Consider the following 15486-nt stretch of genomic DNA (forward strand, 5'->3'; position numbering starts at 1 on the left):
GGCCTTCTAGTTTTAACGGCTTTTAATGAGACGCTGCAAGTGGTAACTGCCACCGCCACGCTACACCGCAGCCTCCTCTCTCTCTGTCTCTCTCTCCTTGCTACATGCAGCAGGAGAGGACGGAGAGGCAGTTCCCATCTACCGCTTCCAGAGTTCCACCCTTCCTAATTTTAATTCTATAAAATTAATAAATATATTTTAAAAATATTTTAAAATCATTAAATCAAAATATATTAATTGAAATGGTAAATTATTTATCAACTATTAATAGTAAAAAGCTTAAGAATGTAAGTTTTTTTTTTTTTTTGGTGATGCAAGTTTCCTTTTTATTTAATAAGGTTATAATTATAAAACAAGTATTTTTATATTTAATGTGAAAATTTAAATTTAATTATAATAAAATTAAGTTAAAAGAGAAATTAATTACTCTGAATTGATGGCAACAGGAATTGAACACTAACCCATGTTAATTTTGTAAAAGAATAATCAAAATTTTGTAAAAGAATGGTGTATTGATTGTGTGTTGTTGGGTGATGTTGTCGACCAACCCATACAAGTTTAAACATTTAAGTAATATATATATATTTCTTGTAAGTTTAAAATATAGCATTTCTTCTCCCCTAAATTGTCTTTTTCATTTTATATAGTAGCAGAAATAATGGTCAATAAATGATTCATTGAATGGGATAAGATGTGTAGGTGAGGGGTTTGGATAGGTGACGTAGTTGAGCTATTAATATTTGCATGGAGGTTCGCTTATGGTTGGAGGTTAGGTGCATCCATGCTACACTTACTTCTTTTTCCATTTTTGCCTTTTTTTTAAAAAAAAAAAAGCAAAAATTGGGTATTGGCTTTAATTCGATTTTGAGAAAATATTCATGCTTCCAAAATTTCAATTCAAGGTTTACTCATAATCAATTTTTAATAGGATTATGATGAGTATTAAAAAGTTTGAGCTAGAGACTTATTTCTATGGCCTCTCTCTATTTTCTCTAGAGAGAATTTGTTCTGTTTTTTTGTTTTTACTTAGAAGTTCAGTCTCTTCCTTTTTACTTGCACCGAGGCTTCCCCTACTCTTATTGGGCAAGGGAAGCTCCTTCCCCACCTAGTTTTGGGCTTGCACTCTCCTCGCTACTTGGTTAGGATGTAAATATTTCTTTTGTTTTTTGGATTGTTTGGTTGCAACTATTGAGCTAATGGTCAAGGTGAGTCTTCGAGAGCTACTATGAGTTGTTTGTGTATTTATGGTAGTCGACAATAGGGTCTGATATTTACTTGGTACTGGGTCTAAGGTTGTGGAAGATGATGCCTCTGGGGTCTTTAGCCAACTTAGCCTCTCATGGCTAACCCTCAAGGCCACGATGCCGTTTAATTAACTCTACTATCTTTACCCTTCGTGCAGCGTGTATATCAGTTTGTCATATCTCTAATTTCATGCCTTGGCCTTAAATTAGCTCTACTCTTGCTCTCTTGTGTCTGCTTATCAAGTGGTGAACGAAAGTTTATTGCTTAAATCCCGCCGGAGAAGTAATTATGTTTTTGAGGGATTCTCTCCCTATCCTTAATAGAGGTTGCTTGGCATCCTTCAATGGAGGTTCTCCTGAAGTTGTGCTTTCAAGTTCGTTCATTGTCTTCCTCAGGCAATCCATGACTCGATAGTTTTTGGCTCGCGTGCATGAACAATGCATCTTTCTATGGTTGGATTTCTTTACGGGTCAAATACCCATTAGATCCTAGGGTTTATGATGATGGGCTAGTTTTAGGTAATGGACTTGGTGAAACCTTTGCATGAGGACTTGATGGTTGGGCTTATAGGGAGCTTTTTTGTACTTAGACTTGGGACCAGACTGTACTTCTTTTTCATCAATAAATGAATATCCTATCTTTGAAAAAAAAAATATGTTTTATGGAATTTAAATATAATAAACATTTAAATGAATATATTAAGGGTGTACATAGATTTTAAGATGCTGAATTGAAATAAAAAAAAATTAAATCGAATAAAATTATATTAAATTAAATTTATTTATTATTTTTTATTTATTTTTAATTTTTTATTAAAAAAATAAAATTAATCTACATCTAAATCAAACTAAATAATTGATTATATATGTTTTTTGATATAATATTATTTTTTATTTTTTTTTAATAATTCTAATTATAATTACATTAAAAACCTTATAATTCTTAATTTTAAGTGTGTTATTATATTATATAATATATTATTTAATTATATGAAGACTATAAATTTACCTATTGAATTACTAATTCACTCATTAATCCAGTTTTTAAGACTTGAACTATAAGTTTAATAATTATAATAACAGCTAATAGTCAAGGGTGGCCGTTGATGATTAATAAAGTAATAAATAAATATTTATGACATGCATTTATCATTTTTCATATTTTAATAAAGTCATATATAATTAAAATTTAAAAAATAACTTTTTTAAAAAAATTATTGAAAAAAGGCTATTATTTTAATTGAAAATGTTTTAATTTTTTCAATCATGAAAATATTTTTCTATTACTTATTTAAAAAAAATTAAAATTTGAAAAATATTAACAGTATTTTTTTGAAGAAATTAAAAATATATTTTATGAAGCATTTATTTTCCTCTCAACTGTAGGGTTCCCTTGGCTTTTTCATGTCCACAGCACAGCGGAAGAATAAGCAATTGAGGCCTCCGGACCAATCATTCTACCTACAGCATAACCTTCAATTTTTCTTCTCTCTCTCTCTCTCTCTCCAATATATACATATATATAAATTAAATAAAAATAACTAAAAAATTAATTAAAATAACAAGTATAAATAAAGAGGAATAAATAAAATAAAATATAAAATAAATTTTTAAAAAAATTTAATTAAATTTATGCAGGATAGTTTATTTATTTATTTTTTACAATATACAATAAAGAGAACAATAAATTTGTAATAATAATTTATTAAATTTATTTGCATAAATAATTTGATATTTTAATTTATTTAAATTTACTTTATTCTTTATAGCAGTAATTTTGAAATTTTAATAAGTAAAAAATATAAAAATTTATAAAAAAATTATATCAATTGACTTAAAACTTCATGTATAAATAAAGAAAATTTTTATAATTTACTTTTTTTTTATTCGATTTTGACTTTTATGTAACTACTTAAAAAAATTGAATAAAGCTATATTTTATCTGCAATTTTTTGTGGATAATAATTAAAATTTTTAAGTTAATTTAAATAAAAAATTAAAAATAAAGTCAATTAAATTAAACTTTTCGAATAAATATAAAAATTAAATTAAACATCTTGCTTTAATAATTTTAAGTTTATCTCTGCATAGATGCGGATAGGGTCAATTGATTTTTGTTTTTAGTTAGTTATACAAGTTTGTATGTTTATTTAATTCATCTTCTTAAATTTGAGAACTAACTGCTTCTATATAAATATTTATTATACTATTTTTTAATATACTTAATGTATATTATATAATTTATCTATATATTAACTCCATAATTAAAAAAAAAAAAAAAAAAATCCGCCGCTGTCTCTACGTGTTTTGGTGGTGCGGCTGAAAACAAAGTTGGCTTGCTCAAAGTTCTCCGAGCAACAAGGCCCAGATCTATGATCCAACTATCATTTGGAGCTCCGTTGTGATTAAAATGGTAATTTTAAGGTGTTTTAAGTGCAACAGCTGCTTTGTCCGGTGTAGTGGTTTCCTCTTTTCCTCCTGTGATTACAAAGGTAACCACCCCTTTCATGTTGGGTCCATTATTCATTGCGGTTGGAACTTGCTTTGGGTGCCTATTTGCAAAGTTTCCTTTGATCTGATTGTGTTTATGCTTCTACCTAATCTTGATTGAGGAATTAGGCTTGGAATGTTTGATCTGGCACTTTCTTTGTTTTTAGGATAAATTTAAAGGTGACAATTATCTTACCTGAATTCAATCTATTACGAATATTAAAATTTTAATTGATGTTTGTATTTTAGAAGCTCTTTTTTATTTTTTATTTTTAAAGGGTTTCAATGAAAATCATATAAAAGAACATGGGGCCAGGAGTACATGAAGTGCCACAGTCAATGTCATCCACAGACCACAGAAGCCAATGGAGTCTCTAGCAACCTTTAACTCCAACAAATTACCAAACAAATTCTTCGACAGTAGGCAGTAGCAGCTGGAATTCCTTCTCCTGCCCATCCTTCCTTCCCGTCTCAACCCGACCCAATCCACAGTAAAACAAGGTTTTGCTACTTGCCAATGATTAGGATTTTCATTTTTCTTTAGGGGTTCATTTGTTATTGCAAAAAAACTATCATTTCAAATTTGTTAATTAAATGTAATTTAAATTTTAATTTTAATAATAAAAATTTTTAAATGATTTAATAATTTGTCTCAATTATTTTTAAATAATATAAAAAATAATATTAAAAAAAACAAATTTAAATTTTATTTATTTTATAAAAAATAATTTATATATAAAAAATATTTTATATAAAAATATTTTCCATAAAAAGATTTATAATTATTTAGTTGTAACATTAAAGTAACAATATATCTTTATGTCACGCATATATAAATATTTTTATATTTTAATAAATTTATTAAAATTTTAAAAAATAATTTTTTTTCTTTTGATTTTTTTTAAAATATTTTTTTAAAAAATAATTTAATTTTTCTTTTAATAGAAAAAATATTTTCTATTGACACATTTATCATTAGTATTTTAAATATTAAAAAATATAAAAAAATATTTCTATGAAACAAACATAACCTTAGACTACAATTTATAATCACAAAACATAGTCTAAGACTAGTACTTGTCTGTTATTTCTCATTAAACGGGAGGTGGTTAACACCATTAGTGATTAATCTTTAGTTTTTCCATTTAGTAGTGTGCCGACCATCGGTTTGGTTAAGTTATGAACCAAGCCGATCTAAAAATTTAGTAACTAAATTTTATTATTCAAGTCAAAATAATTGAATTAAAGTGATCAATCAAATCAAATTAAATTAAAATAAATCAATTTGATTCAATCAATAATTATCATTTCAAATTTCAATCTCTCATATTTCATTTCTGAAACTCAAAGATTGAAAGTCTGAAAATAATTAAATCTTTTTTAATTTAATTTAATGATTTAAATTAAATTTTATTCACTCTACTTTTATGTAAGAGTTTTGGCGATGGATCTTCAAATTACATTAGTCCAAAGAACTTAGTTGTTTTTTAAGAAAATTAAAGAATACAAATTTTAATTTAATAATATGAATTAATTTTAAATAATAAGATAATTATTAATTATAATCTTCTTCAAATTCTTGAAGTTATCAATTTAAACTCAAATGAATCAAATCAACAAATATAGCTGGTGACTATATAGCTACTAAGAAATTGAAGCGAAATAATAATAATAATAATAATAATAATAATAACAATCTTGAAATTTCTATCTTAATTAATGAAAGAAAATGTCAACCCATGAAAGCAAACGCAACTCGGTCTTACATATAATAGAGCAAGACAACAAGAACGCAATCCAGTGTAACAAAAGGGCCAACGAGAATGCTATCCAGCGCAACAAACAAGGAACCTAACAGCACCAGTAATGGAAAATTACCGACCTTCAAACAAAAGTACCCTATACTAAGATAACAGAGATTGAAACAAGAAGCAAGCTCATGAGGACCAAGAATGACATAGAAATCGGATATGCTTCTCCTTTTGATGAGCCTGGAGCTGGAACCATTTCACCAGTCGGTGAGGTTGGGGCCCCTCCTGATGGAGGTAGCTCCGGTGATGATGAGTCTGGAGGGCCAACTGCATTCAAGTGTATATGTAAGATATAATTAAACATACAAATCAAGCCTTCAAAAAATTAGAAGATAACAAAAATGCACCTGGTGCTTCACCTGAAGGAGGCAAAGAAACTGCAAATATAAATTGAAAAGAAATCCGTTAATACGATTATGAACACGCAGGCATGCAGGACGAAGAAAAAGGGACAAAAACATCATATTCACTCACTGTGACAATTGCTGATGGGAGGAACAGCAACCCCACAAGCAGAAGGCAAAAGAGTGGCTCTTGTCATATTCAACACGATCCCCAATTGAGCACTATTCTTGAGCCCTTCACATATGCACTTGATGTTAATAGCAACAACAGTTTTGAACCCGTCACAGCACGAGGGATCTAGCTGCTCATTGGTGCCAACACTCAAATAGGGTATACAATCTACCATATCATATAAAACAGAAGTACAATCGTCGTCCATAGATGGTGCAGGAGATCCTGAGGACGGTGATGGTGATAATGGTGATTCTGCTGGTGGAAGTGACAACCACGGCGATGGTGCTTTTGCCATATAGTGTGGAATATAGCGTGAAGAGTTGGCTAGCACGGCCATTGTGGCCAAAATGGAAATGAGAAGCAGAAATCTCATAGTTTTGGTTAAAGAAATGCTAGGGAATAAGGTGGAGATGGTGTTATTGTTGTGGTTTTACGTTTGTACAAAGAGGAGATAAAATTATGAATTGAAATGGGAATTAAAGAGGTAGAATTTAGAGAATCTTTCGGTCATGTGTTTAAATCAACCCGTTCAAGTAGGGAAAAATTGTTGATTTTGTCATATCCTTAACTGATTGAGTCTCATGATCTCTATTTGAAATTATGTAATATTTTCTTTCATATACAATTCTTAATTAACAAATTAACTAGTATTATTGATTCGACCTACCAATTGTTTTTAACGAAAAAAAAATGTCAATTTATGAAAAGGTTTTGATGAATTCTATTGTTACTTACCATTATTAGAAAGTGATGAAATGATCTATGTTATTATTAGGATTTGCACGTTCGTAGCCTAAAATTGATGAGTTTCAAAGAATTGGCCATAGCCATACGAGCTTTCCATAATGTTGTTTTATTTAAAAAGAAATTGTTTTTTCATTATGTTTTCTCTAACTTTTTAAAAACAAAAACAATTAAATTAAAAAAAATAATATGAATCATACTCAGTTATAGGGGGAGTTACACTTAGGCCAAGGGGGCACTAGGCCCTTGAGTTTTCAAAAAATTTTAAGGGTATAATAGTAATTTTTTAAAATATTAGTATATTTTTTAATTATTATTATATAAATTTTATGTGGTACTAGACCTCAAAAAATTTTAATAAGTATTTTGAAATCTTTTAAGGGCATAATATAGGAGTAGTTTCTCAAAAATTAATTGTTATTTCAATATTTAAAACTTTTTTTAGAGTATTACTAATTTTATAAAAAAATAAAATTCTAAATTTTAACCGAATGATATTAATAGTGAAACACAAATTTTTTTATAAAAAAATTTAAGACATCATTATTTCTTGACTTATTTTTTACTATCAATTTTATTTTACTATAATCACTAATTTTATTTAATTTAAATTATTAAATAAATTATCAAATGAAATTCTACTGCATTTATTTTGTTATTTTTTTCATTAATTTAAAATTTTAGTGGCTTTATTCTCTTAATCTTATTGCTATTATTGAAATTTCTCCCTAACTATAATTTCCTTATACTCAAATTTAAAAAAGAAAATTCTTTTGTAAATTAAAGTCATATCATTTATTTTATTTAATTTATAATTTTAGTTAAATTTTTTTTTCGTGATTGCTATAAAAAAATAAATTTGAGATAAATTACATAAATTTTTTTATTTTAACCTATTAATATATTTTAAGTACAATAATTCTTAATGTTAAGTATTTATTATTTTTTTAATTAACAACAACTTTCATTTAATTTTTAGCAAGTAGATTTTATTTTTTAAAAATTTTCTTGTGAATTTATATTATTTTTATAAATTACATATTTTTTTAATTGAGCCCCCTAAATAGGTTTTTTGACTCTGTCACTGCTCAGTTGCCATTAGGGATGGCAACAGGTAGGGTGCCCGAAAAAATCACCCTACCCGAATTTGAATCTGAACCTGATTAATATTTTCAAAACTTGAATCTATTCCAAATTCGATTAAAATTTATTTTTAACTATCCAAATCCGTCCTAAATCCGACTATTATTATCAACAAAAAAACTTGAACCCATTTAATTTTATATATTTTAATTAATATTTTGTATGAAAATTTATTTTAATTAATAATTTATATTTTAAAAATTTAATAATTTCATAAAATATTTAAATTTTATTTTATATAAAATAAAATATATAAAATTTTATAAATATTATTATCAAAATATATATTTTATATTTAATTAAGTATTTATATAAACAGATTTAGATAATGGATACCCGATATATAAAACCTGAATCCAACTTAAACCTGTTACGGATATTATTTTTTAAATTAAACTCATTCCGAACTCAATTATATAATATCAAAATTCACCTTATTAGAATTTAATCAAATTAAGTATCCGCAAAAACTCCCTGTCATCCCTAGTTGCCTTCTTTTTCTCATATCATTGATAATACGTAACTCCACTCTCACACGATCGGTTAATAAGAAAAAGTCATCTTTCTATATTATAAGAGTAGAAAGACGAGTAGAAAAGGTCCAATAAGCCAGAGGGCTTGGACCCATATCAAACTACAGAGATTAAACATTGCTTGAAGAACAATGAGGCCTTTTTTCTGATCCATTGGCTGATGAAACCACCAGAATCCTCTTTCTCATGATCCAATACTTAATTGATCCACTTTGAACTTATTTGGGCCAATACTAAAATTTTTGCCATGATAATAAAGCGAAGCAGGAGGAAAGGCCCTTTAATCATGTATCAACAACCCCAGTAAATTCATTGGAAATCAATTATATAAATTTTACTAGAATTAGACCAATTTTTTAAAGCTTCATATGAAACACAATTAATTAATCATTAACCTTCACTTATGAGTTAACAGTCTAATAGTTATGATCTTCAATTATAACATGATTAATTGTTTTTCCGAATGGGAGACAAAAATCTATCCATAAATGTCTTATATTTCTTATCGGTCTATATATTTTGAATGCAAGCTCGAAGAATTTAACATCATAATAAGATAAGCAACATAAATTCAAAACCAAAATTGGGGAGTATAGAACAATGAGTGTAAGGTGTATCTGTCCAACTGAACTGGGAAAATGGAACAGAAGATATTCATTCCTGAATCATAGCAAATAAAAAAAAGCAGCACCCAAATAATGCAACCATTAAACTTTTTCACTAGAGACCAAGTCCCTGTCGCTTTTAAGAGTAGATAAAGTTCAAACTCGTCATTCCCACATTGTGGCCCAATTCTGTAGCCCCTCCACCTCCAGGCTCCATCCATCAGGACAATTATATTTATAAAAATTTGCTTTGGGCCCTTCATCGGGTCGGCCACATCATAAATTTCCTGGACCATGCCAATGCTTACTTTCAAACACATATACGGCCAAGGTTCAATAATTCTGTGACCAACCCGACTCTTGTCCTCAACCATAACTACCGTCCAAGTCAATTTGATAATAATCCACTTGCATCTAAATATAATATAACCACATCTAACTATTGAGGAATCGTTCACAGTGAATCACATCCTTCTCAACTATTTGATTGTGTGAGGACAAGCTCTTCTAGCTGGCTTATTATTGGTGCAAAACTGATCTCTAATCACTCTCCTTTTCTTGACGTTCTATTTTTATCACAATGATAGTGTATTTGTATTATTATACTAAAAATATCATTAACCACCAATTAATCACTCCTACCCACCCATCCATCGTCGGATGGATTAGAATCATCATAGAAGGTTTCAGGTTTGGGTATGATTCTGCAATCGGTGCGTCAATAGGATCTTGAAAAAGGCACTATACAAACGTTTTGCAACTTGAAAATATAACTTCTAGACTGAAAAAATTGTGATTTCGATCGCGAGCAGTATAAGAAGAGGAGGCAATGATCGGCACGCTTTGAGCTATGAACCTTCTATCATACAATGTTGAAGATATCTTCTAGTAGCGGCCATAAGAGAAAGAAACGAACTGGTGACTCTCTCCTGATGTGATTTGCAAAATTATCAATCAGGCATGTTAGTTTCAAATATTTTGTTTTAGTTGACGCTTTGTTTTTTTAAAAATATAATTAGAGTAAGAGAAGGTTTTATAAAATAAGATAAAGTAATGAAAAATAAAATAGTAAAAACTCTCTAATTCATCAATTTAGTCAGTTAAAAAAGTGAAAATTCTGAAGATTTTGAAACTTCTAAAAATATGGTACTTTAAAAATTCATTCTTTACCTCTAAAAGTTTTCTTTCAAAAAACTTGTACAGCAGAAAAAAAAAAAAGGAAACGAGGTGATTTGGTGAATCCCATCCATTATATTTCATAGTATATGCTGTTGATACAATTCTGATGGTAATTGTGACAATGGGGATTGAAAGAAAAGAGCTCTTTAAAATCACCAAGGTCGCTCAGGCCAAAACTGCAAATCCAGACAAGAAGGAAATTAACTGAAAACAACACTTATAATGAAATAAAAACCAGTGATTGAAATGACGACAAGCCTTAATCGGCAAAATGGAGTCCATAGAGCTTAGGTGTAAAGTTATAATGGGTGGTTACTTGTGTGGTCCAGCTGAGGCCAACATTACTTTGTCGTCTTCGCCATTTGTTTGGCTCTAACAAAGCAACAAGAAGAAAGAGAAGGTTAGTTTTTGGCGTGGGAAAGAAAATGCCTGATATAAAGGCTTCTTGTTTGCTAGATTTTCGTGGCCTCTTCTCCAAATAATTAATAATAATGCTATATGTGGCCATAAACTATTTGGACTAAATTAAAAAATACAATGTGAGGGTTTACCTTGTACTGCTGGACCCATGGGTTTGGTATTGAGTGGAGTAGAGTGGTGCCGGACCTTGGCTGGACCATCATGCCATAAAGAAGGGGAGACATGGGCTAGTTTGCACCTAAATAAGCAACAACTAGCCAGGATTTTACCCAATTGAAGGAATTTTTTGTTTGGTTAATTTTGATTTCAACTGGCTAGGGTGAATAGTTGATTCAAGTATTGATGTTAATAGCTAATTATTTTATTATTTGTAGCTAATTAATTATTAATAGTTGATTATTCATAATTAATTGAGACATTAATAAATAATGAAAACGGATTATAATCACTTAATCAATCGATCCATATCATAATGATAGTTACATTTCTTAATAAGATAAAAATTGAAAGAGGAAGTGTTTGAGCAAGACCGATGACACTAGAAAATTAAATATGAGATGGCTACATAATGAAGTTAATGTTGGTTGGTTGCAGGGTGGGCCAAGAGTCGGTTTTGGTTCAATTTAAGATTTAGAGATTGGAATCGTATTTTATGATTTTTTGTTTTGGCTAGATTTAATTTTTTTAAAAAGAAAAATTTGAGTTTGATTCAAAATTAAATCTGACTTATTTTAATTTTATTCAATAGTAATTTTAATTAATTCAATTTTAATTAATTTTAACTTTAATTTAAATTAATTAATTCGAATTCAAGGTTGAGTTATTTGGTGGTCAACACTCATGAAACAAAACTGCAGCCGTCCAATGTGCATATTAATATTATGATATGAATTTTTTGCATTTAATTGAAAGCTACCATTTGACGAAAGGCAATAATTAAAAGTGAGTTAATTTTAAAGGTATAATGATGAAGACAAATACCCACTTGCGCAAGTGGAGACTTCTTGTTTATTACTATAAACATTTGGAGTTGTACCACTTCATGGCTAAATTATCATGCCAACTTGTTTCCCAATCCTCGGCAGTATACAAAAATCTAATTTTGTTGACAACTTAATTCTTAAAATAATGATAATAATTTTTAAACAATTATTAATAATTTTTGTTCATAATAATTTTAGAGTTAACAAAAATCATTTTTATTTGTGGTTTAATTATAATAATTTATGGTGTATTAATGGTTATTTAATATGTTGGGTTTTTTAAATGACAAATAATATAATTTATTTATGAATCACATAAATGTCTAATTATAAATATATATATATATACATGAAAAATAAAATAAAATTCTTAAGAAATAGGTCAACGGCAATGACGACCAATTAACAATAACATATTGTTTTGTGTATTCTTTGCATTAATGATGCTAAGAAAGCGTACACATAAACACATTAACAAGTGATGAATAAAGACAATAACGAATAGGAGAAGAACTGTATTATTATTATAATAATAATAATAATAAAATGTGAAATTAATTTTCAAATAAATTTTATTTATAAGGTTAGAAATTTGAATCATGATCTCTTTGTTAGAATGTATTTACTTGAATATCATTACCAAATTACAAATGTAAATTAATTTAAGCTATATATATATATAAATAAAAATACTACGTGATTAATTAAAAACAAAATTATTATTGAAAGCATATCATCTGAAATTATTCCATTCGTATTGGATCCCATTATTAATTCTCTTCTCCAATTGCCCAATTGAGAGCCATATGATAGAAACCCTTCAAAAGAAAAGAAATTCACTTCCCCACCATCTTAATTATAGATTTCATAACATTTTTAATAATATGTTCTCCAACTAGTACACAATAAATTTAATTTTATTCTATAATGACACTGTCTTTTGTCTTTTATACAACTCTAATCCCCTTCAAATATCTTTTAAGATTTAAATACTCTCCAATTAGCATGTCTCATGTATTACATCTTGTAATCTTGTCAACTTCACTATTATTATTATTATTATACACCCTAACCTCCCTATTTTAAAGTTTAAACCTTCTACCTCATAACTAGGGGTGTACAAACGGTCGATTCGGTTTCGAACCGAACCAAGCCGATAAAATTGAAAATTAAAAATAAAAAATTTTAAAAACCGAACAGAACCGATTGATAAGAGAAAATCGAACCGAATCGAACTGATAAATATCATTTTGGTTCGATTTTAAACCAATCAAATCGAAATTTATAAAATTTCATATTTTTAACATTAAATCTAAATAATAAAAACATAAAAACAAAAAAAAATAGAAATTAAAACTAAAAAATCTTAAGGTTCGGTTCGGTTTTCTTTGATTTCAGTCCAGTTTGATTCGGTTCGATTCAATTTGGTTCGATTTTTTTATTTCCTATATATATATTAATAATTTCGATTGGATTCGGTTTTTTTGATTTTTTTTTATGAAAATAACCGAACTGAACCGATTAATCCGAAATTATTAAAATTATAAACCGAACCGAACCGATTAAAATTTAAAACCAAACCGATTGAACCGAATTAATCGATTCGATTCGATTTTTCGATTTAAACCGAAAACTGCACACCCCTACTCATAACTTATTCCAATGAATTTTTATTTGTAGTATTTGCTCAACTTTAGTAAAATGACATTAGAATAATTTTTAGAATCGTGAGATTTTAAATTTAAATCATAATCAAAATTAATTGGCCAAAAAAAAATGTATCACTAAAAGGTTTTAGCATTTCTTTTTTATGTAAAAATTTCTTCTTGCAATATTCATGACATTCATAAAAAATCGCTATAATAAAATTTTAAATATTATGAAAATAGTATCATAAAATGTAGATATATAGGTATACATATATTAATTAATTATCCATACAATACGTTTTTGAATTTTAATGTGCTATTATTCGACAAAAATTCATACGTATTTTTACATATCCATTTAATTTGTTGGAAATTATGCAAAGATAAAAAAGGCAGAGGAATATTAATTGTTTGGATTCATCAACTTGTAATAAAGTCAAAATGGATGAACTAATGACCTGGCTATTAAACCAAAGCTAATTAACAAGCAATATGAGGCATAGTGGTGGCACACCTATACACGTAGGGAGGGATTGGTTTACTAATGAGGTATCAACCTTAATATAGGGGGTGCAAGTAGGCTTCTCGGCAGTGGCGGACCTAAGTTGGGGCTAGAGGGGCCATGGCTCCCTAAGCCCCAACACCACTCAATTAATTTTAAGAATTAATTATTTTTTATTTATAAATAAATTTAATTAAAATTTATATTAATTTATTTAATTTTATAAACAATTAATTATAATTTAATATAATTTGTTAAAATTATTATACTACTATACATAATACTTTTAATTTGTATTAATAAAATAATTATTCTTTTTTATTAATTTTTAATAAAATAAATTTTATTAAAAATTTAAGTTAAATATATTTATATTTTGATTTAGACGAATCAAATTTAAATAAAAATTTGTATGATTTGATAACAAAATTATAAATACTGTGGGAGCCTATTGGCAGTTGGTGGACCCAATTGAGAAAAATGATGGTGGGGACACCTGTATTAATTTTTTTTGCAGTGGTCCCACATCATCACCCCTCAAGTGGGTGCCCATCCAAATGAATCTCTTCCGATTTTATTTCCCCATTTTCCTTGTATTGTGCAAAAAGGGACCCACTACATGCAAAGCTGACTAGGCCACAGATTCCCTTCTTTCATTGCCAGTAATCCCGGATTTAACGTGAATCCTCATTAAGAATCTTCTAAATAATGTTTCCTGTAAAATAAGAAAATAAAGCATAATTGTGATCGTGCTTGCCCTGCAGTAATTTATTATTTTCATTATTGAAATTATTCGGAAGGCCATAAAATAAAAATAATTATACTACAGTTCTAAAAGAGATAAAAATGTACCTTCCATAATAATATGCTTCTTTTTTTTCAAGTACAGAAAATAAAATTAATAATATCAAAATATTTCTAAATAATATATATATATATATATATATATATATATATATAGCAGTCAGTTCAGGTGAGGTGAAGACAATTTAAGGATACAAATATGTTGAAGTGCCACTTCTTTCTTATGGAAATTTTGCATTTTTTGTGGAGCTAAACATGCCAAATAAGAAATACAAGACAAATTATTCAGTATTTTTTAAATATATATACATATATTATATTTATATATAATATAATTTTCAAAAATAATTAAATTTAATTGGAATATTTTATAAATTTTCACTGAATACGGTGCTCCCAACCTACCCAAAGACTATGACAAATGGACATTGAGAATATTTGGAAAAATTTGCTATTGCCAAATTCCATCACATAAAGAGAGTTTTGGGATTTTTTAACCAAGAAAAGGGAAAAGGGGAAGGTGGATTTTCTCTCTCTCTCTCTTTTTTTTTTTTTTTTTTTCTGGTTCATTCGATTCTAAAATTTCTTTGGTGTTAAGGGTCTGACGCATCAAACCGAAAGGCAGCCAAGGTGGTGCTATAGGAAAACGATGGGAATCTTCTTCAAAATCAATACCATTATTCCACTCAAACCTCAACCCAAGAACCCATCAATTCTCTCCCACTGCGATCCACCAATATTCACTAATAACAACAAAAAAAACAATAATTGAGAAAACAAATCTCGTAAATCTGCGATTTCCTTCCCATACTAGCAAGAAAAAAAACACAAGCAGATAATTAAAAACAAAAAAAACACAC

The 15486-nt window shown here is 28.1% G+C and overlaps 1 protein-coding gene across 2 annotated transcripts; it reads right to left on the minus strand.

The window, feature by feature from the left end:
* Positions 1 to 5450: 5450 nt before the first annotated feature.
* Positions 5451 to 6497, minus strand: LOC110648955 (non-specific lipid transfer protein GPI-anchored 11-like). 2 transcript variants are annotated; one of them, XM_058138319.1, is made up of 3 exons: positions 6020 to 6497; positions 5905 to 5922; positions 5451 to 5812 (listed from the first exon to the last, which is right to left on the minus strand). In XM_058138319.1, exons 1-3 carry the CDS (start codon positions 6435 to 6437, stop codon positions 5634 to 5636), a joined length of 615 nt encoding a protein of 204 aa, XP_057994302.1. In that variant the 5' UTR covers positions 6438 to 6497; the 3' UTR covers positions 5451 to 5633. The 2 variants fall into 2 exon arrangements, with proteins under 2 accessions (XP_057994302.1, XP_021659021.2); XM_021803329.2 differs by having other exon boundaries at positions 5452 to 5812; positions 5893 to 5922.
* Positions 6498 to 15486: the final 8989 nt, after the last annotated feature.

This window comes from Hevea brasiliensis, chromosome 16, assembly GCF_030052815.1.
Source record: "Hevea brasiliensis isolate MT/VB/25A 57/8 chromosome 16, ASM3005281v1, whole genome shotgun sequence".
NCBI classification, from domain to species: Eukaryota; Viridiplantae; Streptophyta; class Magnoliopsida; order Malpighiales; family Euphorbiaceae; genus Hevea; species Hevea brasiliensis.

Excerpts from the sequence above, each read along its gene's own strand:
- LOC110648955 (XM_021803329.2), bottom strand. The coding sequence starts at position 6,437 with ATGAGATTTCTGCTTCTCATTTCCATTTTGGCCACAATGGCCGTGCTA. Across the intron at positions 5,923-6,019 it reads TCCCATCAGCAATTGTCACA|TTTCTTTGCCTCCTTCAGGT; the intron begins GTGAGTGAATAT and ends TTATATTTGCAG. Across the intron at positions 5,813-5,892 it reads TCCTTCAGGTGAAGCACCAG|TTGGCCCTCCAGACTCATCA; the intron begins GTGCATTTTTGT and ends ACTTGAATGCAG.